At 43.3% G+C, this 26,680-nt stretch overlaps 1 protein-coding gene across 4 annotated transcripts in view; it reads left to right on the forward strand.

Annotated features, from left to right (window-relative positions):
* The window catches only part of LOC119176606 (mortality factor 4-like protein 1), a 34,207-nt gene that overhangs the window by 229 nt on the left and 7,298 nt on the right, over positions 1–26,680 (forward strand). For 2 of the 4 annotated variants that reach the window (XR_012886610.1, XM_075876164.1), the window contains exons 2-11: positions 248–294; positions 373–440; positions 1,467–1,553; positions 10,369–10,448; positions 11,920–12,035; positions 12,310–12,411; positions 13,020–13,111; positions 16,749–16,851; positions 23,345–23,414; positions 25,758–25,838. Coding sequence is in view for 3 of the 4 variants with exons in the window: in XM_075876164.1 (XP_075732279.1) it covers positions 248–294; positions 373–440; positions 1,467–1,553; positions 10,369–10,448; positions 11,920–12,035; positions 12,310–12,411; positions 13,020–13,111; positions 16,749–16,851; positions 23,345–23,414; positions 25,758–25,838 (846 nt within the window). In the remaining variant the exon portion in view is untranslated. Of the gene's footprint in view, positions 1–247; positions 295–372; positions 441–1,466; positions 1,554–10,368; positions 10,449–11,919; positions 12,036–12,309; positions 12,412–13,019; positions 13,112–16,748; positions 16,852–23,344; positions 23,415–25,753; positions 25,839–26,680 lie in introns of all 4 variants that reach the window. The other 2 variants (XM_075876163.1, XM_075876162.1) reach the window with 1 other exon arrangement.

The following is a 26,680-nucleotide window of genomic DNA, read 5'->3' on the forward strand; positions in this document are numbered from 1 at the left end:
CGTTTTCAGTCTTGCGCAGAGCTGTGGCGAGCTACCTTTGTCATAATGAGGATGACTTGGTCTCCGTATAAGTTGTTCACGTTCTGATGTGAATTTTTAGCTAAGTTTTTTTTTAGTGGCACTGTTGTATGCGACATTCCCGCAAGATCGCCGCGTTACTTTTTTTATATTGTGTCGTACCTCTTAGTTGTTGAGCGCAGCAGTGGGCTTTAATACTTGCTGTCCTTTCTTTTTCTTTCTTTTCTAGGTGAGAAGGTTCTGTGCTTTCACGGGCCTCTGTTGTACGTAGCAAAGGTGAGTGCTTTTGACGTCTGCTGGCCTTTTGATCCACATCATAGTGAAGCAATGCCTTTCGTTTGATTTCTGTTACAGTGCATCATGGCTCAGGTTAAAGACGAGCAAACCATGTACTTTATCCACTACAGGGGCTGGAACAAAAAGTAAGAACACTCACGATCGATAACATAGGACCAGCCTCTTGCGCAAGCCACGTGAGTGAGTACAAATTTACAATGGTCCAGTGCAACCTCAGCGCCTACACTGGAGATGGAGCTGCGTTTGTTGCACTGCGCTGTCCCTAGTTCGCTAACAGTGGCCGTAACGCAGAAAACAGATGCCAGCGCGCGTACCCCGTGTAGTACGGTCACAATCCCCCTACTTATGCAGGGAGAGAGACGCGCGCATCGCATTCCATTCGGACCGACCCTGCCTCGATATTGCTTTTTTTTTATCCGCTAGGCTGTGCGTCCTCAGGCTGCAGCCACAATGGAAAATTCGACTGTTGTAAAGTTGTAGTCACTCATTCACGTGGCTTGCGCCATCCAGGTGATCCCGACGTTGAAAATAGCCTCCACATTTACTCTGAAGCAGTCGGGAAAACAGGAATGTTCTACATTGTAGTTTACTTGAAGAAGGGCGGTTTGGTTTATCAAATCTGAAATTAAAAAAAAAGCCATCAATGCAGTCTGCAACGAGACTCCAAAGCGGTTGTGTGACAAGGGTGTCAATGAGAACATGCTGTCACATGCTGTAATCTTCGATAAGCCATCACCGCGAACACTCAGCAATGCAGCCTTACGGGGCCATCCAGAAGAGTTAGTAGATGGTGGCCCTGCATACAAAAACGTGCGTCGGATGTAACTTAGAATGTTGGAAGTTGAACGCTCGGATATACTGAAGCATATGAATAGACATGCCTGTAGATAAACACTTCTACTGCTCATTGTGAAGCATTTGCAGTCTCAAACAGACATTGGAGTGTCAGTAACACAACAACCTGGATCTTGCAGCATGTGTGAAAGCAGAACATCTCTAAGAGGCCTTTGCTATATTTTATGTATCATTTTTCTTGGTTGCCCTATACCTTGATAATCCTCTTTTTTTTTTCATAAAACCATCAGTATATTTCCGGCATAAAACACATCAAATCACTCACCAGCATTTACCTGACTCTATCACAATTTCAGTTGGGACGAGTGGGTTCCTGAAAGCCGCGTACTCGAGTTCAACGATGTTAATCTCCAAAAGCAAAAGGAACTCCAGAAGGCACACCTGTAAGCATTGCATTGTTTTTTGCTACTATATTGCGTTGCCTTATGTACAGGAAGCATGTTCTGCATATTTTGCAGTGTGCTTGCAGATGTTTGTGCATGCGTGCCGTATTCAGCTGAACATCTAAACTCCCTGTAAAAATCACATACACTGAAACCTGCTATACACACCACTTTTGTTTGCCAGCTGCGTTTGATCGGTTATATAGTGGTTCCGATATGTGCACCTGTGCATCCCTTCAGATCACTCTGCTTGTGCTGACTAGTACGTACAGTTGTATGTCTGTTACACCTCATTGAGTATCTACTAAGGCCCAAAGTTTCAGGGCCAGATTTAATGGCAGCAAGATTTAGTTCTGGCAGTTTTTTGTTTCACACAAATGTCCACTGAATACATATATATATAATAGAATTCGACATACCGATACCCTGCTCCGTGACTTCAGCTTTAATTGACTCTGAGTGCTCTCGATTATTTTGTAGTTTTATGAAGCGAACGATCTCTTTTTTCGAGGAGTAGTGCATGTGTAATTAATGTGCCGAAGCATAGGCCCCAATTTTAAAAGTCTTCGTTGGTCGTTTTTCTGTGTCTTCTCTTGCGCTGTAATCACTCTCGGAACGGAATACCAACTGGACCATACCGACACTTTGCTTCAAAAAGTGAAGCTTTGACTTTCATTTTCTTTTCTTGTACAGAAACCCCTATGAAAAGATTAACCGCAGATTTTCCAAAAAAATAATTTATTGGTCTGAAGTGGTTCAATACATGGATTCAGCATCCCTCTAAGGGGCATTTATAGGGACTAGCATCATCAGGATTTTTGTAATCATGCTTTGATAACTAGTGAATTTACAGTTTTTGAAACATTGCTCGAGTATGTACAGCCAGTGGCAGAACTTTGTAGTACACAGAAGCTGCAAAATATTTTGTCAGGACTACTGTATACCACAAAATGTGGAAGCATTACATCAGTCCACGGCAAAAGTGCTAAATGTGGTACAGAACTGTGGGCTTCGTGCATTCAATGCAAAGTGCTTGTCCTCCTCTTCTGTTTCTGCATTCCAAGAACTTCTGTGATTATGTTCAGAGTTAAAAGGCTTTATGAAGTGGTACTTATAGTAAGCTTTCACGACTTGTATCGCAAATGATTGAGTATCTCATTTGCAGTTATTGTGAAACCAGCAATCTCTTAAAAAAGCACAGACACAAAATTTTGAAGGCAAGACAATGAGTGATATAGATTTTTGGGGAGACATACACAATATCTATGCAATAGCAAGGACAACTACAGTTTAGAACATATTTAAAATCAATCCTAAATTGCACGCTGCATGACTGAGTGTAATGCTGATTCCCTCATGATGCCAACATCAATGCGGCAGCAATGTATACAAACCTATGTCACGAGTTTGTATTGGATGGTTGCTTGCGCTACCTGCGATTTTTTTTTTCCGTGCCTGCATCTTTGCGTGGGCTGGCTGTCAGTGCAGCGCCCACGTCACTGTCTTGCGTGGTCACATGACCAGCTGTGTTTACCTTGCTGCTGGAACAGCTACTGCCTAGCTCGGTGCTCTGCGACTGGGCACTCTAAAAACTATCTCTAAATAAATGCTCACACTCATCAAAACGAGGTTTCCAACAGTGATAAGTGCGCTGTAAGCTGTCTATTGCAAAAAATGATAATAATACTAATAAAAGATGAACAAGGTGCAAAATTTTTGTGTTGGCTTCTTTAAGTACATGGGTGCTTTTGTGCGCTCGTAAAATTACCATCTGTTAGAATGTTGTTCTAATGGCTATTTGCATCTTATTATGTCATATTAGTGGCGTGACACTGTAAGTCCATGCCATGCTAATCTTGCTCAAATGTGGGACTGTTATTGGCATGTATTAGCATGACTAGTGTAGACTCTTGCATTCTTCTCTATAAATATTGCACTTTTTTTTTTGTGGGGCTTTGCGAATAGTAGTACTTTGGGGTAGATTTGCAAATAGTAGGCTTTTCCCAGCAATGCTCTTTCACAGCAAACTCACAGTATTGTGGCACATAATCTAAGACATACTGCAGAAATGCTTTCTGATGACCGCAGCTGAGTTTAACATTAAGCAAAGGAACTTAGAATTGTGCAGTTTTATGCCTGCATGTGCCATGCTAGCAGCCAGGAAATACTTGTGGGAAACGCACAAATGCCTTCTATGATGTCCTTTCATACAACATGAAGCACATCTTGCTGTGCAGGTACGTAGAAAAGTTGTAGAAGAATCATACGTACACCAATATTTTATTCGGATTGTGTTGACACCTTCACTAAATTTAGGCTATAGTTTCAGTTTGATCTAGTGTGCATCTGATCAAGTGTACAGTCTGTTTCGCACTTGGGGGAAATCTCGTGCGTGGTATCGCGATGGAAGTCGTGAGCCGTAAGCAGCTCACGCGTGCACGGACGCCTGGGGGACATTGTGTTGAACATCTGAACCGCGTTGCTGGCTACAGCAGCGCGTGCTGGCTGCGTTGTCAGGTACTGGGCTCATAATTCTCATCATGTCACGGTACCCCTTACTGCTGTCCAAAATGTGCGCTGACATCACTTCCGTTGGGGTCATGTTGGGGTATTGAGGGAAGTTGGAAGCTTCATGCGTGCGTTCTGGCGCCGGCGAGTGAGTGCTGCCTCAAGTAATGTTAGTAGAAGCACATTCAGTTGGTTTCTTCAACCTACAGCATTCCTAAACTCGTTCTCATTTGTTTTATTGTGTTGAACGTACATAGCTGCACGGCAGTTACTGTCGAGTGCTTCGTTTTCTTTTTTGACATTAAATAAATGCCACGCGTGGTATGTGCTTATCATGGTATTCCCCGTTGCAGCATACTGTGGTTCACACACAAAGAAAAAAATATTCGTGAATGCACTCGATACCATGGCGTTTCGAAAAAGCATGCAGCATATGCTGTGAAACCCTGTTTCTGGAACCCCATTATTGCCAATGAAGGCTGAGAGGTTGGCATCGCACAACGTTTAGTACAGAATATCGGCCTAGTTCCCACAGCAGTGATGAAATCAGCAGGCTGCCCGACATCGTGGCCAGCGCGCACCGCTGTCGCAGACAATGCGGTTCAATGGCACGCCCCTCAAGTGTCTGAGCTTGCACGAGCTGCTGATGGCACGCGTCTGTAGTGCTGGTCGCATCACAATGCAATGCGCACCGAGGTTTCCCCTAAGTGTGAAAGAGACCGTACATGAGAACACATTATAGCATACATGGCTCCTGAGCATTTACTAATTTTACTTGTTCATGCACTTGCACACTCAGCAATTGTAATAAATTCATGATTGAAAATTTTCCGTCTGTCTTCAGTGCGCTTCAACAAAAATTTTCAAACATGAACGTTATCCAACTAGCCCAACTTGCCACCTTGCTGATAAATTCAGTATTTAGTCAGTGGAATATGGCGACATTTACTAGTCAATAAAAGGCTCAGTTTGTGCTGAGGATTATTATCAATAAAATAAACAGCACAGAGTTAAATACTTTGCTGTATACTTGTAAAACCAACATTGTTTCCTCTTTATTGAAACTGGAAAAAAAATTTGACTAGGTTCCTGGACTTAGCTGTGGGGGCTAGATCATTTGGAACTTCATAAGTGTGTCAATTTAGTAACTGGTGCTCAGTTTCCTTGTGCAACTATAGTTGCGGGATAACTATGGTTTGGCTGCAGTTAGCATTTGTCTGCAACTAACACGTCAATAAATTGCTCACTCTGTCTTCTGTGCACTTCTGTGCCTACTGACTGGTAGTGCACTTCACAAGCTTTGAAAATTGACAAAGTTGCAAGTGGCAGCTTACTAAAAATAGCCCAGACACTTGCACACCCATTCTGGCTCAGCGTTAGTGTTATCACTGAGCTTAAATGTGCATTGTTGTGTGTTTTGTTGCTTTTTGTTTTTTTGCTCATAGGGCTTTTTCACCCCATCATTGTGTGTATGTGTGCGTGTTTTTTGTTTCTCGAGTTGCTCAGGTCCTCAGCCTCATTCGCACTCTGCTTTGTAAGTACCACCCTCCCCCTCACTCCATTCGCCGTCACCCTTGCTAGCTGGCCGCCCACTTTGTCTTGCTATAGTCTGCTTCTGACACGCCAATACAAGCTCTAAATTTCAGTGTCAGGCACACCTACCGCAATGAAAATATTAGCATCAATATTTCCCGAAAGCCATGGGTGTGAGCAGGAGAGCTGCAGGGGCTGTCTTGTGCACTTGCCTCTAGATTGCATAGCACAACTGATCGACATGACACAATAAAGATGCATAACAAAGCACTTAATGAAGCACTTTGTTTTATGTGCATCTTTCTTGTGTCACGATAATCAGTTGCGCTCTGCAATATGCTGTCACGCACAAATAACAAGCCCAGTCTTCAACTATAGCTACTTGCATGGAGGTGTAGATGTTTTGACTGTGAGAGCAATATTTATTCTGTAGTGCAAACAAAACAGGATGTGAAGATCAAGGTGATAAAGAGATTTTCCAAATTGGTTAAGTTAACACACAGTTTTCAAGTTGTGTTTTCCACACCCAAGAACATTGTGCACTTCTCTGAGCATTCTTTGTATGTCATTTGGCTTTTCTGTTTCCTTTGTGCCGCGTGGGGAGTTTAACATGCGTAATGTTTATTGATGCTGAAAAATAACGTCACTTGGCACATGATAAAAACTTTAGCTCCAGCGCTAATTCTCGAACCTGCTGTGTTCTCACTATTGTTGGTCTCTTGGAGGTGTTATGAGTTTTCACTTCCTCAAAGCTGGCAAGTAACATCACTTATTTCTGAGGCCATTTGGCGGTTTTGCTATCTGAAGGCCTAATGAGATGCACCCACATAGATACATCATGCCATTAGACGTGTCTGCAACCAGGTGTGAGGTGGTGTCCAGTAATTTAATGGTTTTTAAAAGTAATTGCATCTGCAGGTGCTTGCTCTCCTAGCAAATCATTCATATAGTGTGGCCACAGCAGTTGCATTTCCACGGCATTGAATGTGTTGCAATGCGCATGTATCATTGCACTGGATTGGGTGCACATTAAAAGACCCTAGGTGGTCGAAATCATTCTAGTCTCTCTCGTCCCCCCACCTTTTACCTTGCAGAATCAATTTTTCATCAAAGGCTTCAACTGTCAATGGTATCTCATTGTCTCTCTTACATGAAAACCTAGGAGGGCACAAGGAAAATATTAGGTTGCCAGCTCACATGAATTAGCAATCGAGTTCGGTTGATCTATAATTTAAGTTCCTGTAAGATTATTGCTACATCTAATTTAGAATAGCTTATATTTAGAGCTTGTATTGGTAGACGCTCGTAAAAAGTTCCTAAAGTTAAGAGTGCATTCTGAAAGATTGTGCATGTTAGAATGAATTACTTAAGCGATGTCGTGAGATATTGTAAAATTTTATGGTAACGAAGCTTTCGTCTGCTTGTCATAGTAATGCGGACATACTGACAGAATTTGGCTTGGGCCCTTCTTTCAAAGAATAAGATACCAAAGTGACAAGTTCAGTTGTGCCTGCAAAAACTCACACTTTCATGATTGTAGAGGGCAGATGTGCAGTTGTAGACATGTTAAATGTGAGAACTAGTTTGATACGATCCCAGTGGCATTGCATTACAGAGCAGTGCTGTGGAAATTGGACACCAGCAGTCATGGCCGCACTCCAATAGGTGTGGAGTCCAGCTTGTGTTGGGCGTACTGACAGTTAGGCGAATTGGTGCTTGTTCATGATGAGTGTGAAACAAGAGACGAGGATTTTTGGTGTCTTTTTCTTGCACGCATTTCTGTGGGGCATTCAGTATGGCTCGGCTTGTATGCTTAGTCTGACTCGTATATTATCATTGGCAGCTGGACAAGCAGCAGTGCATGATTATGCCCTCAGTGTATCGCTCACAAAAGGCATTCTAATGTCTAATTTTTTCTGCTTTGCATTTAGTCTGTCCACAGCTGTTCATTGCGATTCACTCGGTGATGCGGAGTCATGTTGTGCCATACGGTGCTCTCGTTACAATGTTCCAAGCACTCTGCATTCCCACCAAGGCCGTGCTTTTCTTGCCCTCCTCTTTCTTAGTGTTTTATTTTTTTCTTGCTTCAGCCTTTTCCGATTTATGGCTTGTTCAGCATAACTTGCACAAATTTGCAGTAAAAGCCAATATAAGCTTTGCCATGTATGTCCATTCTGTCAAGTGGCAGAACAATGCTGAATGTTAAGACAACAGTAACAATTACAAACCATGTGCTTTATTAAGCACCAACCATCAGGGGGAGGTAGTTGCTCTCTATTTTAATCCCTGTGTTTACTTAAACTGTTGTGTACCTACAGTAACTAATTGCTCAGGCCCCTTGTTCCATATGTGAGCACGCTCTCTCTAATATGACACAAGTGCTGTATTAGAAATAAGAACATGTTAATTTCATCATGAAAATGTAGCATCTGTGTCACTCATCTCCGTAGAAACGAGCTGTGGCAGCCAACATATTGCATACACGAAAAAGCAGAATTTAAAATGTTTGCATACACCTCGCTACTTCATGATTTAGTGTTGCGCTGCAGATGAGGATGAGAAAGGGCCTACAGGACAGGTGGTACGCGAACCCACAAGTGGTTTATTCACATCTTGCAAAGTGTCGGATAGGATGGATGAGGTCGAGAGCAGGACGTCACAAAAAGACTAAATGTAAACAAAGATAATTCACGCATATGGCAAATGCCATTGCGTATGTCACATTCTTGAAATTTTCCACAATTTCTGGGTCACCACATAGTTAGCCCATGGTGGCAGTGAAGACGTTAGGGAGATAAAGAAAAGCCCTTTTTATCATAGCTGCAAAACAGGAATGTATCAGTACACTCTTATTACCGTAATTACTCGAATCTAACGCGCACCTTTTTTCCGGTTAAGCGAGTTTATAAATTGCATGCGCGTTAGAATCGAGTACGAACAAAAAAATTACAGTCAATCTATTGCCATCGGCAAATCCAAAATGGCCGCCCCCTACGTGCGTCGGCATGGCGCGTCGGTCATTTCTGCCTATGTGTTTCCCATGTGCGGCACTTCGTACGTGTGCTGAGCAGTTCGTCATCTAGTAGTGCATTAGCATCGATGGCGTGGAAGGGCCGACTCCAAAAACTCGAGTGCACCAGGATGCCGCTTTTAAAAGAAAAGTCATCGCATGTGCAGAAACGGACGGAAATCGGGCCGCATCGCTGTCGTTCGGAGTTCCCGAAACGTGCGTGCGGGACCGGCGGAAACAAAAGCAGAAGATTGTCGACAGCTAAGCTTCATGCAAAGGCTTCGGTGGACCACAGCAAGGTCGGTTTCTGCAAATAAAGAGCTGCTCGGCGAGTATGTGCTTGAGCAGCGAGCGGCACAGCGGCCCGTGACGACAGAACTGCTCCAAGTGCGGGCTATGCAATTAGTCTTTGAAAAAGGTCTAATGCGGAGCCAGTTTAAAGCGAGCAGGTGCTGGCTAACTAACTTTATGAAGAGGAAAGGCTTTTCCCTCCGAAGGGGAACATGCATATGCGAAAAGTTTTGCAGTGGAGTACGATGAAAAGCTTCACAGTTTTCAGAGGTTCGTCCTAAACTTGCGGCGCAACAACGGCTACCTGCTTGGGCAAATCGGGAATGCTGGTCAGACGCCTCTTTACTTCGGCATGCCTGGCACCACAACCGTCGAGAAGAAGGGGGCGAAGCAAGTTCGCGTGCTGACATCGGTCCACGGTAAAACTACAGTGACGGCAATGCTCTGTTACACGTCAGATGGGCACAAGCTTCGCCCGTACCTCATATTTAAATGGGAGACGCTCCCGAAAGGAGTCGTTTTTTCGAGTGGTGTGATCGTGCGGGCCAGCGAGAAAAATGGGTGCGCGTTGCAATCGATGTCTCACGTTTTTTTTTTTTTTTTTTTCGCGGTGGAAATCGGGTGCGCGTTACAATCGAGGGCGCGGTAGAATCGAGTAAATACGGTACACTTAAAACTGGCAGAAATAAAATTTGTAGAAAGTGACATATGCGAAAAGTTTGTCTGGGCTTACGATGGCATATGGAATATACGTGCATTATCTTTGTTTACCTTTATTTAGTCTTTTTGTGATGACCCCATCCATCATATCAGATTGTTAACCTATATTTAACACTTTGCAAGATGTGAATAAACCAGTTGTGAGTTTGCGCACCACCTATTTTGCATTCGCTTTTTTACCCTAGTCTTGTCATTCGGAGTGCAACAAGAAATCAATTAGCCCAATTCATCGCTCTGCAGAATCAGAAAATTGACATGAGTGCTAACTAAAACTCATACGTCCACTACTTTCAGGACCTGGAATTTTTTTTCCAGATCAGTGTTATTAGCGAGGATGACAAGACGAGGATGAGTGACACCTTGCTGCTAACACCGATCTGCAAAACATTTTCCAAGACCTGAAAGTAGCGGATGCAAAAATTTAATTTAGCACATGTGGCAATTATCTGAGTTACACACGATAATGGAATAAAGATGATGTGTCGTTCTTATGCAACCTATACCCTTCGACATAACCTTTGTTAGTAAGGTGTACCCTCCAACGAGCTAAACAATTTTGTGTAGTTTTTATTATTTGCATACTCTTGCTAAGCTAAATTTCAAGACAGCTACACTTCACAACTCATGGAGGTATGAGGGGTTCAATACAGATAAAACTTTCAGATCTCGTCGACAGTGAATAACAACGAGGACTGCCAAAAAGAAAAGAAAAATGAAGATTCTTGTTTACCAATGTTCTGCATTGCTTTCCAGAAAGAGGGAAAAGAAAAAAGCTGCTAAACAAAAAAAAGAGGGAGAGAAGAAATGCAGAAAAAAGCTCCAGAAACGGAAAGGTATGTGTTAAGGCTCTTTTGTCTGCTTTGCACAGTTCTCATGGAATAGAAACACTAATTTAGGTTTAAGTAGCACCTATAGTCGGGTGCACGCCTATACCTGTGTTTACTTGTGTCGGGAACATTATTGGCTCATACACTTATATCAGTGTCTACATCACTTTTTGTGGCTAGGTTCGCAGCAATACAACATGGTTGTCTCAAACGGTTCCACATACCACTTGTTGCATTTGAAGTTAGGATGTCACATGTCATATTGTGAGCATTACACGTAGGCTATTCACTTTGCTCCTTTTTTTTTGGATTGCGTGAAATTTCCTCCACACACCTTGGATATTTGTAACTTGGTTATTCTGCTCGTAGAATGCCTTGTTCGAAAAAAATCAGATATGAGAAAGCATGACGGGAAAAGGAGGTTCGTGGAGGTTAAAAGTAACTTTTTCATAAATGTTCCTTGGCCTAGCAGGCCACTGCATAGCTGTTCTTTTGATGTTTCATGTTCATGTGCTGGAAGTTGTCAATATGCCATCACGCTGTGATATGCTTACTTTGTTAGCTCAGGTGGTAAGGCAAGCGTCTTAGTAATGCGTTGGCCTAGAGGGCTAAATTCTAAACCAGGATGAATTGTAACAGCAAAGCTGTAAATCAAATTACAGAGATGGCAGTGGTTTTGCCAAAAAAGTTGCTGCGCCATTGGCTAGCAACTGCCGAGCTTAGCACGTGCCCTACCAACTGTCGAACCATAACGATGGCAGTGGTGCTGAAAAAAAAACAAAAACTGTCACTTTATTGCCTAGCAACGACTAAGCACAGCACATGCTCTGTGGTGGAGACTGCTGCATGGCGTCTTATGGCAATCTGAAGCCATGGGATGCAGAGCGTAGCTCGAGTGACGCCATGCAAAGTTGTGTGTGTGATGGAGCCCAACTTGCATAGCGTCCCATAGCAGTTTAAAGCCGGGGACATGAAGAGAGAAAACTAGATAGAAAGAGGAAGCAAGCATTGAGACCAGATACTGCACCGTCTGACCAAGCCGCACATGCACGTTAGCCAGCCACGGCCATTGATGCAGACGTGTACAACTCCACTCTACAATGCATTGCCTGGCTGTGCCCGATTATGCAGAGACAGCCATGGGATACCTTAAAATACTGCAAACTCTAAAAGCAGATGACTCGCATCTCGAAGCTAGATGAGACGATTGACTGGAAGTACAAGCTGCACCCATGCTTCGCTCAGCCAGGCTTTGCGCGGCTTAGTGCAAACTTCCTGATTTTGTCAATCTTTCATTATTGATTAACCCATTCGCTGAGAAATCCGTGTGCATTTTTTTTTGTATGTGCTACAAATGGGTAGATGACAGTTTTTGTTATTTTTTACGAGTTGTTTGCTATGGTAGCATTTTGGCTTAATCTGCGCATGAGGAGGCTTCAGTTTCCACGTCAAAGTGCTTCACTTGTCATGTGAACAGGTGCTGCAGCGACGGCGGCAGCTGCTTCTTACCAGCCAACTTCTAGTCAGGCTTCAGAGTCTGGTGGCGAAAGATGGAGAAAGAAACGAAGGCGTCTGGACACCCATGTTGAGTCGGTGAGATATTCTAACCACACTCTCTTTAAACTTTGAGGTGTGGGAAAACTTCGACGTCACCTAGCCATTCAAGTCCAAGCAGTCATGGATAGAACTGCTCCTTAAATCTCGAAAGAAGCTCCATTGTGAAATTTAATTTTGAATGTGTAGTGTTTTGCATTGTGATAAGTTTTTGCAGCATTAGCCTACATTTTTGATGGAGCCACAAGTGTATAATTACTATAATGCATGTCTAGTTTCATGATAGCTGTGCTAAAGGATTTTTCCTCTAAAGGAGAAAGCATTCTTGCCCGGAGTAGAGATCAAGGTGCGGATACCAGAGGAACTGAAGCCATGGCTTGTAGACGACTGGGACCTTATGACAAAACAAAAAAAGGTATTGGCTTATTACTTTACTGCATCGGACAGCTTCCATTGAAAGCCTGATACTCTGTGTCAACCACATAAAGAAGATTAAAAAGACATAGTATTTCACTGCTCATATTAATGGCTTAAAATTACTCATTTGAATCTGTAATTAATGTGGAATGTGGGTGTTGTGTAGCCTATATAGACTTGCATATCATAGAGGCCTGTGACATGAATAGAATTAGTCTGGAATACCAGGTTCTGTCATTAGTGTTCCTTTTAAAATTTTCTTCATTAATAATAATGCCGTGCCCTGCCACGGTGGTCTAGTGGCTAAGGTACTCGGCTGCTGACCAGGTCGCGGGATTGAATCCCGGCTGCAGCAGCTCCATTTTCGATAGAGGCAAAAATGCTGTAGGCCCGTGTGCTCAGATTTGGGCGGACATTAAGGAACCCCAGGTGGTGGAATTTTCGGAAGCTCTCCTTTACGGCGTCTCTCATAATCATATGGTTGTTTTGGGACAGTAAGCCCCACATATGAATATCAATAATTGATGAACTATGCTTTGATTTTTTTTTTTTTTTTTGTAATTGGTGTTCTGATTTTAAATGTGCGATTGCTGTGTTTGCATGCAGCTTGTACAGCTTCCCTGCAATGTCACTGTGGACCGTATTCTCACGGATTATGTGAAACAGGCGACGTCAGTACAAGGAATTTCATCTAAGAAGTGAGTAACCTAACTTTAGCTTACCTGTGGTGTATAACTCTATTTGCCTGTAGCTCGTTTCTCTATTGACTGCCCTGTGAAGACATTATGCAAAATTTGCTGCCATCTAGCGGCCGCCATGCGCATTTCCACTCCATATGTGCTCACACTCCGCACGAACACATACAGAGCATACGCATCGACATGTGGCGGCTGTAAAAAACTGCAATGCCAACACATTTTCGTGTGCAGTCTTGTTCAGATAGATAATACTGGGATGCTTGAAATACGGTTTGCTCGCAAATAACCTCCATGTCATTTCTTCGCGGGGACGAGAAGCGCCAAATCATTCCATTGTTCCAGCCACTGCTTACGGCTAACAGGGTGTTTACGTTCGCTGTTCGTAATAGATGTGGTATGTGAAAGCATCGGCACTAGTAAGAGATCACTCTTTTGTGTCATGCAGAAACTGGACGGTGTTCGGGCTGTGTGCTTGCAGGCACTGACAAACCGGCTTTGTGTACGAGCTTCAAAGCTGCATTGGGGCTACTTGCACATGCTTCCACTGCTTTTGACAATATTACTGTGTTTTATTATATTGTGATAACAATTATAGATGTTTGTCGGGTAGCTCATGCACATCATCGATTCTCAGTGAACCGAGTGATTGAGTGCATTGTTCGTGGTCCATTTTTTTATTCTGGAGTTTAACAAGGTAGTTGTTTATCAATAACTGCATATTTTTCAAGCATTCATGTGCTATAACTACCAAGTTCATAGGGGTGGCCTGGACTGCCCTCCCTTTACATATAACAAGATTTAGTTCAAGAGCTCATTTTGCGAAAATTCCAGTGTCCGTGCCGGTATCATTGCTTGTGAGTAAAAAATAATAATCTTGTCCGTGACCGCAAAATCAAGAAAGAAATTATCGGGTCCGAGTAAGGATTGAAGTCTGGCGCTTTGTATGGCAAGCAGGTGTTCTACATCACAGATACGCATCTGCTTGGAAATACAGTGAAAACAACTTCCGCTGCTTGAAAATGCAGTGAAAATAACTTAAATTGTTCACAAACACGGGAGGTCTGTATACGGCCTTCACAATACAAGAGATAATATTGCAGTAATATTGCATGATACAAGCATACATTGCCATTGGGCATCAGAGCATGTGATTATTTTAACGGCTTCGTGGTTTAAAGCCGGCCACCCATTACAAAAGGCACACAAGTTAGTGTGCGTATTCTCTTAAGTACACGTTGTGGTGCATAGCAAGTTCGAAAACATTTGACATGCATAATTGCTTGTGGTTCAAAGTGTGCCACCCATTACACAGAATGCAGCCATATGCAAAAACTTCACTGACTCAAGCCACTTTTATCCTTATCAATTACAATGTATTCATCCACAATTGAAACTTTTGTAGTAACATCATGCAATAAGAAGTATGCATTAACTGGTTGAAGTATGCACTCGGTACAGGATAACGCTGTTGCGTTCAACTCTTGAAGGCAAAGCTTAAGGGTCCTAAAATTTTTCTTTCAGTGTACGCTCAAATAAGAGTACATTACAGGTTCTCCCAGAAGCTGATTCCTTTTCGCAAAAACTTGTATCCACCCGTGTGTGTGATGAAAGGTTAACACGTGCCTGTATGTAGCACTACTATTCGTTTGAAACTAAAAAGAAAAAAAATACTGACCGGCAAAGGCGTTACATTTTACCGTGGGGTGTGTTATCATTGGTTACGTGCTAAAGTGGTTTCGCAAGTGTTCATTCAGTGACGGAAAACTACATTGCTGCAACAGGTTGAAATTGAGAGATGCCAGTGGGCCTTGAAAGCAACAATATGAATGCGAATAGCCATGGCGTACCGTGTTATTTATGAGCACATGTCGCAAGGATTTTTCACAAAATACCCCTACTTCTTATGGTGGCATTGGAGATGTTTTTCGGGAGATTGGCGGCCGTCCCTGCACGATCGGAAAGTTTGTCAAGAGTGTCCCGTGCAAATCGGAAAGCTGGCAGGTGTGCGCGTTCCCAACAATGAAGCACATTGATGTTTCAAGGCCTAACTACTTCACCAAGCAAATCCACTTTTTCTTTCTGTCCTTGTTCACCTTTCGTAGGATGTCTGATTTTAAGGTCATGGCTTGCATCGACAGGCGTGTGTGAACGCAGTAGTACAATGACGTTGCATCGAGCATAGCAGCCCTAATTGACAAATTTAAAAAAAGAAAAAGAAAAAAAAAACAATGCTAGCGCAATCTGTAATCTAAATGCAAAGGCACATTTACTCCTCCAAGATTCGCACTCGTGATCTTGGAGACTACAACGTACTGCACAAGCCCGCACTTCCGTTTCCCACACCCTCACATTGCGATTGCCGCATACATTCCTCGACCACGCGGGCAGCACCCCTTTGTACCTGCATGCTAGCATATGTTCGAATCAAACTTCGCAGGGTAAAAATCAGTTAACAACCCTACTTCATTACATTGCAGGTTAATAAGCCTTAACTGGGACCACAGGAAAATTCGTACCACTCCGAAATTGGTACAAGCTGTGATTGTAACACTGATGTTTTACTATGCATACATACTGTAATCTTGAAATAGAAGCTAGCCAGCTTACAGGCACGTCCCTATTCTGTTCAATGAAGCTTGTGAACTTCAAGGTGCTTGTTTCTAGATCCGCAGTGAAATAGACAAGTTGCAAAAAAGAATCCATTTGCAGTGCCATCAGTACATATGTGCAGGAAGCATCCATTGGTTACCATTGTGCTAGAGCATTATCGTGGGTTTGGTTGGCATGCATGCCACGTGGATTACACAAAAAGTTCACATTGAAATGAAACCTCTATATCACCTTCATACTTCTTTTAACTCGCACAAGCACTGCGTCCTTGCGTGTTTTTAAACTTTTTTTCATGCTTAGTTGCAGCTCAGGCCATTGCTGCTTGAATAATTCGGGGCTTTTTACACTGGTGCTGGTATTTATGCAGCTTGTCTATGCATGAGGAGGGCTTCAATAAATGGAATGTAGCTGTACTATTGGAACATTTTTTAAAAACTCAAAGTGAAGCTTTGATAACTCATAGTTTTTTGGGTTTTATGCAAGTAACCAGGCATCCATGAGGGCAAAGAAATGAGGCCTTTGAAGTTGCACCGGCTTGTCAGTGACCAGCCATTTCTAATATAGCAATCTGATCTTTGGTGAGGTGACTTGTCCTTTCACATTGTTAAATTTCATTGTTGCGTGGGCGCACACACATGACCGTTTTTGTTGCTTGTGGCAACTAAAGTGCTGTGCTGCTAAGTACGTGGATGAAAGTTCAATTCCCAGCATGGAGGAAGGAAACAGTTGGGAGGAACCATTGCACAATGTGTTGAAAAGAAGTGAAGAAAAGTAGTACTTTTGGTACACACACACACTCTAAGCTTCGCTAGCCCCCTTTGTCCTGACAGAGCGAGCGCACCTGGATTTCTTTCTCTCATTTTTTTTTTCAAAAGAAGTTGCATTCAGTGGCACTTTCTTGTGTTTACTGTTGCTTGAAGCATCGTTACTGAAAAAGTTCCTTTAGAGTCTGTATTGCTCTACTTATGATTTCTTCTGTAGGAAACTGCAAAAAAAGGTAAAAAAGCCAATATTTCTCTTTACACAGGGAGAGTATCGTCATCGAGGTGACAAATGGACTCAAGGAATACTTTAATGTGACACTAGGAAGCCAACTTTTGTACAAGTTTGAACGTCCTCAGTATGCTGATGTAAGTTTGGTCACCAATGATAGAATTTGTAGATGGCTTGTCTTAAAATAGTGCTACTCGGCTATCTTACCCTGAGGGATCAAAGTTTATTAGGTGGAATATGTTTGCCCACACTGTAAGATATATAGTACTTTAAGTGGGGACCCTTGCGGGATGCAATTGACCAGGTAAAGTGACAATGCCTTGTGTGCACCAGTCAGCTGGCGGCGGGATGGTGCAACTTCAAAACAAAGTGCATTACCATAGCAACTGCCACTTTTAAGAAAATCTGAATTTCTTTGTCAGTGAAATGCACAATCAGTGATATTACGGCATGGAACAAATTGTTATCATTGAGGCACCCAAGCAAGAAAGCTGCTGAAAAAGGCAGGGTTGAGTCTGACTGTAGTAGTTCAACACATTTCCACACAATCAGAAGTGCCTGAATGGTGTGCACTAGATATAGACATCTTCATTACCAGGATGTATTTGTTTTGCGGACATCAAATATTTATAGACCTGTCAAGCTACTAGCAAGACTTCTGAAATGACTCCTCTGTTTGGTTTTTCTCATGAAAAGCACTTTGGAACAGCACACTGTGGTAGAATGCTTTACTATGCTGGATTCCTGGGTTCAATTACAGCTGAAACCCTAATTTTTATTACTGACATCTTTATTCTTGTGCTGTGTTTGAGTTTGGTGAGGGACGACTCTGGATGCTAGAATGCGCGTTTAAGAACCAACTGGAGCAGTATCACAGTCGAATCTCTCTATAATGAATTCCGCTACTAAGAAATTTCCGCCATAATGAATGATTTGTCGATTCCCCATCAGCTACCCATAGAAAGCAGTTAAAAATGGCTCATCTAACGAATACCTTTCCTGGATATTTCTGTTTTAAGGGGGGATGCTACACCTTCCAAAAACTCTTTTATTTTTGCGAGTACCTCAGTCAAATTTGGAGAGCCTTTGTAGATTTTACTGCTGATTTCAAAAATCTAATTCTTTTTTTGCTGTGACAATTAGTTTTAAAGATATAATGAACTGCGACTTTTTCAATTAAGGCCTAATTATCTAATTAACTGTAACTTGGATATTGATGTGCAACCTATAGAACCAATTCGGTATGTTCACAGTGTGCAATAAAGTATAAATCATTGTTCTGGGCTATTTCGAAGCAAAGTTGTGGGATGTTGAATATGACATGAAAAAATTTCCCCATCTACACTTGAAACAAAAGATCCATTTAGAGAATTTTCTCCAAACATTATTACAATAAAACTTACTTTACGACACATCCCCTGCATTTATCTTCGAAACAAAAAAGAAATCGTAATGATAACCCAGATAGAACAAGAGATATTGCTCCGGCATAATGGGAAGCACATGAAAATTGTCGTTTTGAGAAATCGAGAAAAAACGTGGGCACACATTTTTATTGCAGAAGATGCAACAAGACAACCTCAAAACGCACCAGAAGCATAGTCTGAATGCATTCTGTGCTCATGCCTCCTCTTCACTAGCTTCCGGAGTTCCAATGAGGCTGTTCTTTTCTTGTTGGAGACAATGCTGCGACGGTGGTCTCTTTCTCTCGCTCTCCTGGCACCAGTACTTGTCGCATTCATGTCCATTTCACCTAAGATTGCCGTTGCAGAATTCAAATTGCCCGTGTTGAAGCGCAGCACTGCTTCTGCAACAGCTGCTTCAACAGCGAACAGGGACGCATGGTGCTCCTTGGGGGCCAAACTCCAGATTACCGAATGTAGGCTCTCGTTGGAGTTCTGCGTTTTGCCGCGTTCGCACCTCTGAAGCAGGGCTCTTTCCAAAAGCTGGGTATAAACCGGTAGTAATGCCTCTGCCACGTCTTTCGGTAGATTGTAGGCATGCCTGGGGTCGGGCTCACCCTTTGCTTTTGCGGTATTGTGCCGACACCATGAAGTTTCACCAGCTGGGCACAGACTGTGGTCCGAGCATTCATCAGTGGAGGTGACGTGGCGGTATGTGGCCATCACAGCCTTTTGCATCTCGCCCACGTCACCTTCATGCGATTTCAGAGCCCGGCCATTATATGTGCTCAGCCTGGTGATCAGCTCACCTGTGAGCCTGCCTTTCCCACGAAAGCCTCTTTTCCCATCGCACTTTTGTTTCTGCACCAGGTTTCTCAATGCGGTGCCCATCCGTTTCTGTACATGATTAATACAGTCTTCCTTCTGCACGTCAATGTAACCATACACCTTGGCGTCTTGTATGGCGCAAAATGTCCTAGAGTCTCCATCAGACAGCATAGTTGTGTAGCGCAGGCCATGGCGTTCAAGCGACCTCTGAAATAGAATTAGAGCCGCCTCCACTTCCATTTGCCCCGCTTTGCTGTTCGTATTTTTTTGGCATTTGTGGTTAGCCTTCCATTCTTGATAGCCCTCACTACTAGGCTTTGGGCCCACCTCGCAGCCTAGGCAAAAGTTGGAAAGAACGACGTAGTCCAACACGTAGCCACTAAATAATTCGATAACTGTGCCCACGCCGATGTGGGAAGAATGGCCTCGCGTCTTCCACGTGCCGTCGTAGCTAACGGCAATATTGCCCCGGCGGCCGAAGCACAAGTCATCATAAATTGTTCTAACCTTTTCCGCACATTCGCTCATAGCGGACTCAGCCGCTCGCGTTGCAGCGGGTGCCAGCGTGTTCTTCAAATGCCGCTGAAACGTCTTGTGGTGCATACCGCGGTGTGAGATGCCCATTGTTGCGAAAATATCGTTCATTTTTGTATGGCCGTTGCCGGTAGCCACCATCGCCCTCGAAGCGAGAAGATTTACTTCAAACGGATTGCACATTTTCGTGCCGTTCGCGCGGGGCGAAGTCCATTCATTCGCGATCTCGCCGCACCTTTCACACTGCACTAGCACTTTCACGGCAAGTCCGTAGTCCCGATCCCCTCTGACGATCGTAGCCGGTCCGTGGCAGGCTTTGCAACACAAGGCACCCATTATCGCGTTTAGGATATCTAGATGCATAAGCAGATAAGGAGCAGCGTGGTCCGAGTCCTGTGCGGTTGCCTCGCTACAACTCGCGGTGAAAAAGTCAATTTTCCGTGCAGTTGCTGGCGCCGATGAAAGCCGGTCGAGCGTCGCTTTCTCCCGGGCATGATTTTCTTCAACTTCGGCGTTTGTCACCACCTTGGCGTCGATTCGTAGTCGTCCGGAGTTCGCTTCACCGTCATCGTCGTCGGAGGCAACGCGCTCGGTCGCACCATCGCTGAACGGCCGCGGAGCGTCGACACATCGTTCGTCGGAGTCAACCAAGGGCTCTGATGACTTCGTAGACTTTCTCCCACGACCTTTGCGTTTCCTGCGACCAAATGCGTGCACGGTCCGATACTTTTTTGCGTTTCCAGGCATGGCGATACGATCAGAAGCTTCAGAGTGCTCTGCCGATTTCGAGGCGTCACAGCGGTAACCCTTTCAAAATGGCGTCGGGTCGTGTATGGAGGCGCAAGCCGTGAGCTTCCTGCCAACCGGAAAGCGCCATTTCAGTCACGTGCGCCGTTTAGCCAATGGCAGTGAGTGCGGCTCTTCGTCTTTGAGGCCCCGTTTTTCGAGCCGGGGAAACGCTCAATGTTGCTTACTGAATAAAAAAAACAGCTGAAAACGCGTTCTGTGAAACAAGACCAAAATGGCGCCGATCGAGCGCGTAGTTCCCGCGTATCGTAGAGATGAAACCTGCGCTATTCGCCCTCAATTTAAAGGGCAGGACGCCCGTTTTCGCTTTTTTAAAGTTGAATAACGATAAAAGTTGATGGTATTCGGCTATGAAATTTTGTAAATAGGTGCGCAATGATGTCGGGAACGCGAAAAGAAGGTCCGCGAAAACTCGATTTTTTGGCTGATTTTCGGTCCCGAAGTGCCGCGTCCCCCCTTAACGAAGTTTTCCGAGTACAACCCCATAATAAAAAGAAGCTTGCCTCGATTGCCGCGAAATTCCACTCGACCATTTCTCGACGTCTGACACCCAGAGTGCAGCAAGGCAGTATCGCAACAACTGTGTTTTCAACAGATACACACTTTTTGCCACCACACGCACATCCTGCTAAATTTATCGTCATTGAGATGCTCTGCGACAGCTCGCCCACCCACCATGATGCTGCCGGTAGATCTGATGCAAGTACGTATGGGCTGCGGCATAATCGCGATCTCCAAGAAACCCCGCCATATATTTTGACGTCGTGCTCAAAACTAAACTACTGCTCTTCATCACTAGCCCTGCGATCGGGAATAACAACCACACCGCATGAAGGCGCACACGCGAGCAGCGCGCACTTAGTCCCAGCGTGATTGCATTCTGCTGCAATTGCTGTAAACACAAATGCTGTGGTGTCGAACGCGATCATGGCCGTTCCACAAAAGTACGCGGGCAGTCAACACGCACCAACTCAACCCAATATTTCTTTAACGATGCGAACAAAGTTAGCAATGATGCAGTTCTTAAATCACGTGCGCACAGATTGAAAACGAAGCTAGTATTGTTTGCCGGCACCGCTGCGCAGGAAACCGTGCATGGTTGGTTGCTATCGTCTTCTTGATAGATAACGAATATGACCTGAAGGTGCGCAGTTTAAAGAGCCGTAGATTAAAGGCAATAAAGCCATAAGACAACACGAAGCGTTGTGGCTTTCCTGTTGTTCACTTATGGCCACGGTAGTGCGCAGGTTCATCACAGTTAATTGCAGTTATCAGTTGGTCTCTAGCTAAGCTTTGGCATGCTCGTTCGCAGCGATGTGCACTCGGCACGCCTCGTCTGAATATCATATTCTCTTCTGTACAACCTACCGCTGCATATAACTGGCATCCCCGGCCGCAAACCACGGGAGGAAGAAAAAAATACTCGCGTATTGACGCTAGGCTGCCTTCATTACATTGCCGTGAGCCGTGCTGTGAAGCCCACTTGCGTGCCCAAATTCTCTTGAAATTCGCACCCCAACTTCAGCTCAAAATTTTTTATATTTTTTTTATTAGGGTATACGCGAGAAAATACGTTCACTTAGTGCTCGGCCAGGCACGTCTGAGTTGGCAAGAGTTCAATGCATGCGCTTGAAGGGACCAAAGGACGAGTCATCGTCAAATCTTACCAAATTTTGTGGTTTGTAGATGAATTTTGCTACAACGAAATTCCGCGACTACAGATTTTTTCACACGTCCTATCAATTTCGTTGTAGGGGGATTTGACTTTAGTTAAAGCGGCCCTGACACCGAATTTTCGCTCATAATCTGTGTCATATAGGTCAATACTTGGGTGTTCACAAACAAGCTGGCGAAATTTCCGTGCAGTAGGTCAAGAACCTAATTTATAATGAGCATTTTTATAAACATGCGAGTGGCCCAGGAGTATGACAATAGTGGTGTTTTTGCGAGCCATGACGTAACAAGCCACTTCTTTTTTAAACGTCTGTATTTGGCCAATGATATTGCTTCATGGTCAGCTGTGCATGCAGTGGCAATGTTAGAGCTATCTTCATTTTGGCATTAAAAATTGAACGGTTTGCAGCTGCTGAAACTAGGGTAGAACACGATAGCTACCCTCCGTGTGTCACTTGACATCACTCACGCTATGGCAAAATGGCGGTCGCCGACGGTAGGCCTGGTTTTATAGCCAGTGACTTCAATGGCTCATTTCGCCATGAAGTATATTTCTACAGGCCATTTTTCATACACGTATAGGCACAATAGATTTTCTATTTCTGTATTTCACTGAAGAACACAATTTGGTGGGCAACCACGCTGTGACCCCATTGAGTCTGCAGGATTTCCATCCTTTTAGTAATGGCCTGCACCGGTGCACATATTTTTAAAGAAAACTGAATGCTTATATCAGACGTCTTTCAGTACGTGTGAGTATACATTTGCATCTGCATACCTTAAACACTACCAAGCGAAAAAAGATTAAGTACATTAACACATACAGGAAGGCCGGGATCACAAATGCCATTCAGCATGTGCTCTTGTACACAAAATATTGCCGTTATTCACAACTTTCATATTTCACTGTGTATGTTAGATTCGTAAAAAAGTGCCTCAATTTTTTTTCTGTGCAAATTGTGTGACTTTTGTTCACATATATTCATATTTGTAATGGTTTTTGCATTATACAACTGTAGTAACTGCAGGAAGCTAATTCCACTTGGCTGTTAAACTTCCCAAAGCTGCACTAAAGCTCTGTATGTAGCGCTAAGATTCACAAATGCATTTATTTTGCATTCTGCCCCCTCGGGAAGTACCTGTTCACACTGGTTGGGAATTGAACCTGCAACCATTTAGTACTCTGCAGCAATATACCACAGCCGCTAAAGCAGCTAAATGAGTAATGATGACTTTTATATTGCTAATTGCTTTTAATAAGAGTTTAACTGTGTCACATTGGATGTCATAAACTTCTTTAGTGATGTTAGCTTGGGCTCCATAATCATGTGCCAAGTAGGTATTGTACATTGTGACCTGAGTTAATGTTCTATTGTACACGCAGGTTTTAAGTGAAAGGCCGGACACTCCTATGTCACAAATATATGGTGCCATTCACCTCCTAAGGCTATTCGGTGAGTTGCCCTTTTGAGAGGCATTACTCTGCAATGCCTGAGCAGTAGACTCGAGGTCACATAAAGTTTCGTACAATAACCTTGAGCTGAAACTGGGGCTGCACTTATTCAGCCACCATGGTATTGATGGGAAGTACAGGCTCACAGGCTTCAAATTAGATTGAATTTGCTAGCAAGCCCAGCTGCAATGGTCTAGTGGCTAAGGTACTCGACTGCTGACCCGCACGTCACGGGATCGAATGCCGGCTGCGCCAGCTGCATTTCCGATGGAGGCGGAAATGCAGCTGGCGCAGCCGGCATTCGCAGCCGGCAGCCGGCATCCGGCTGCGCCAGCTGCATTTCCAGCCGGCATGGCGCAGCCGGCAGGAAATGCAGCTGGCGCAGCCGGAAATGTTTTAGACCCGTGTGCTCAGGTTTGGGTGCACGTTGAAGAACCCCAGGTGGTCGAAATTTTCGGAGCCCTTCACTACAGCATCTCTCATAATTATATAGTGGTTTTGGGACGTTAAACCCCACATATCAATCTATTAGCTAGCAAACTGTCTACAGTTTTTTTTCTGCAGTTTGTTTTGTTTTTTGCGTAGCGGGAGCAGTGCAAGGCACTCAATTAATGATGCTTTTGTTGAAACAGGCTGAAGACCACTAGGTTTCACGGTTTGATGTGACGTTGCAGCTTTACGGGTTGTGCTCAACAGCTGTACTAAAGTCCTTTGCACTCACTGCTATGCATAGATGTAGCGTCTCATGCCAGTGCAGTAAATCGCATACAGTTAATGTTTTTTGATAAGTGCATCTTGTTGAAGGTCATTCAAATCGGCTGCAAATTGACATGGACTCATCGTCACGCTCCTCTGCCTCTGTTTGTGTTGGAGGCAGATTACCAATGCAAATGCATCTCTCATTGCAGCAGTTAATAAGTTAACTGTTTCTCGCCCAATGCAGTATTTTTGTTTATATAAATAGATGATGCTTGCTTCGGAGTGAAAAACAAATGTGTTGAGATTTAATAAAGTAATCCCTTATTTGGTGATGCCATATCCGGAGCGCAGTTATAGAGCAATGCATACCCTGATGGTTAAAATTGTTCAGGCTATACTTAAAAAACATGTTCATGTTAATGTTCTGCAATACGTTTTAGTTTAAGTAAGTTTTAAGTGAAAATATTGTAATAACCTTTTGTTTTGAAAATCTTAACAAGCGTTGCATTGCAAACGAAATTCATCTGAAGCCTGTACTTTTTATCATTCCCATGGTGGCTCAAGCGCCACTCAAAAAGCCTGCATGGACACTAGCAACTCTTCGGGGTATTATAGTGTGAACCTTTATGCAATTTGTTCTAATTTACTTTTTATTCTAGGTTAGCCTTCTATGTTCTCTATATTTTGATGCCACGTAATTGGAACTGCTCCATTGCATAAAGTCAGTCAATTAATACTTTTCGCTTGTCTGTGCCTGAAAGTATTTCTTACCTTTATTGCTTCTAGCTGAGCAGTTGCATTTTTATGTGAATAACTGTTGCAAATAGAGCTGTTTGTCGACAAAGCAGCCAAACAGTGCATCAACAGTCGCATGTTGTCTGAGGTAGTAACACAAGTGTGGCTGGCTCTCCAATATAGACACAGATCATAAAATCACTACTTATAAAGCGTATTGGTTGGAAATTATAGTAGAAGCAATAATCTTCAAATGCATATAGTAGTATTGCATGTTCGCAAGGACGCATCCCACCTCACTACGACACGCCACACTGTGCACTGCTCTGCATGGGCACCATTGTTTCACTTTGTAGGACAAACCATGGGCACTGCCTAACGTATGCAGCCATGTTGCAATGCAGGCAAAAGCGTCTACAGGCATCGTGGCGCCATCCCTCAAAGGAGGCCTAATACTAGCTCATAGGGGATGTCAGATAAAAGTGACTCCTCTGGAAGTGTGAACTTGTGCATTTTTTTTTTCTTTTGTGCAGTTGTTGGCAGTGCCATTGAAAATTTTCTTGTCAACTATATGTATATATATAGTTGAGAAATAAACAAGCACACTTGCGAAAATTTGATAGTTGTTTACTCTACTTTTCGGCCGTGCCACGGTCGAAACGTAGAGTAAACAACTATGAAATTTTCGTAAGTGTGCTCCATTATTTCTTAACTATATTTGCACCGGACCCACAGAACTACTTTTTTGAATCATATATATATGTATACGCTCACACAAACTTGCTTAAAAGTTTGGACATTCCTCGCAACTCTCACAAATTAAAAGTTCAGGTTCTGCATTTATTGTAGAAGTGGTTATTGCTGCAGGAATATTAACTTATGGAGGAAGTTTATCCTATATTTCAGTCAGGCTTGGCAGCATGTTGGCTTATACCCCGCTGGACGAGACGAGTGTCCAGCTTCTGCTACATCAGATTCACGATTTTCTCAAGTGAGTTTCATTCTGTCTTGTCATATTTATCACGGTGGTGATCCAGCCAGTTTACAATTTGGAGTAGGAGTAAATGTGTGTCGGAGCAGGTTTGGAGCAAACAAGGTGTAATTTAGAATCATTCAGTGCAAAAAAAAATAATCTTCAGTGAATATTCTTATTAGTGTACAAACTAGAAATGCTCCCGCAATGTAAGCACCGAGACAGGCGACATATAGAGAGCAGCCATTAAGGGGGCAGACTGGTCTAAAACATTTTTGTTTATTTCTTCAGTGATCTTGATCAAACTGCACAGGATTATGCACTTTTTTCTGCTGATTTCAAATATTTAAATAGTTTTCCTGTCACTCATCTTGTTCCTAAGATAACTTAAGTTCACCCCCTATTGTTTATGAGCCATAGATAAAAAATTGCTTAATTATAAGTGATATTCAAGATATGCCAACATAGACTAAAGACTATAGATTGAAAGTACGCAAGAGTTGTTTTTTTTTTGGGGGGGGGGGCCTTGGTCTTTTCAAAGCAAAATAAACTATCCATTTTCAAAAGCAGTTGGAATTGTGTTACAATTTTGATGAGTAATTAATTAAAAAGGCTTGTGTTCTAAATTCTGCTCCCATACTCGCATTCTACACACATACAAGTTTCTATTCCAATAATCATTATTGTTGTACCTCTCCTAGCTGCAGAGATATTGAGGCCTCAAAATTGAACAGTCGTAAAAAAGAAACGGAAAAAACTGAAAATGCACAGCTTCTTCAAAAAGTAACAATCATGGGGCGCATGTTTTGCAATCCTCATAAGGGTGCTCATGAATTCGTTGCAGAGGTTCTAACATAGGT

Source organism: Rhipicephalus microplus, chromosome X (assembly GCF_043290135.1).
Source record: "Rhipicephalus microplus isolate Deutch F79 chromosome X, USDA_Rmic, whole genome shotgun sequence".
Classification (NCBI taxonomy): Eukaryota; Metazoa; Arthropoda; class Arachnida; order Ixodida; family Ixodidae; genus Rhipicephalus; species Rhipicephalus microplus.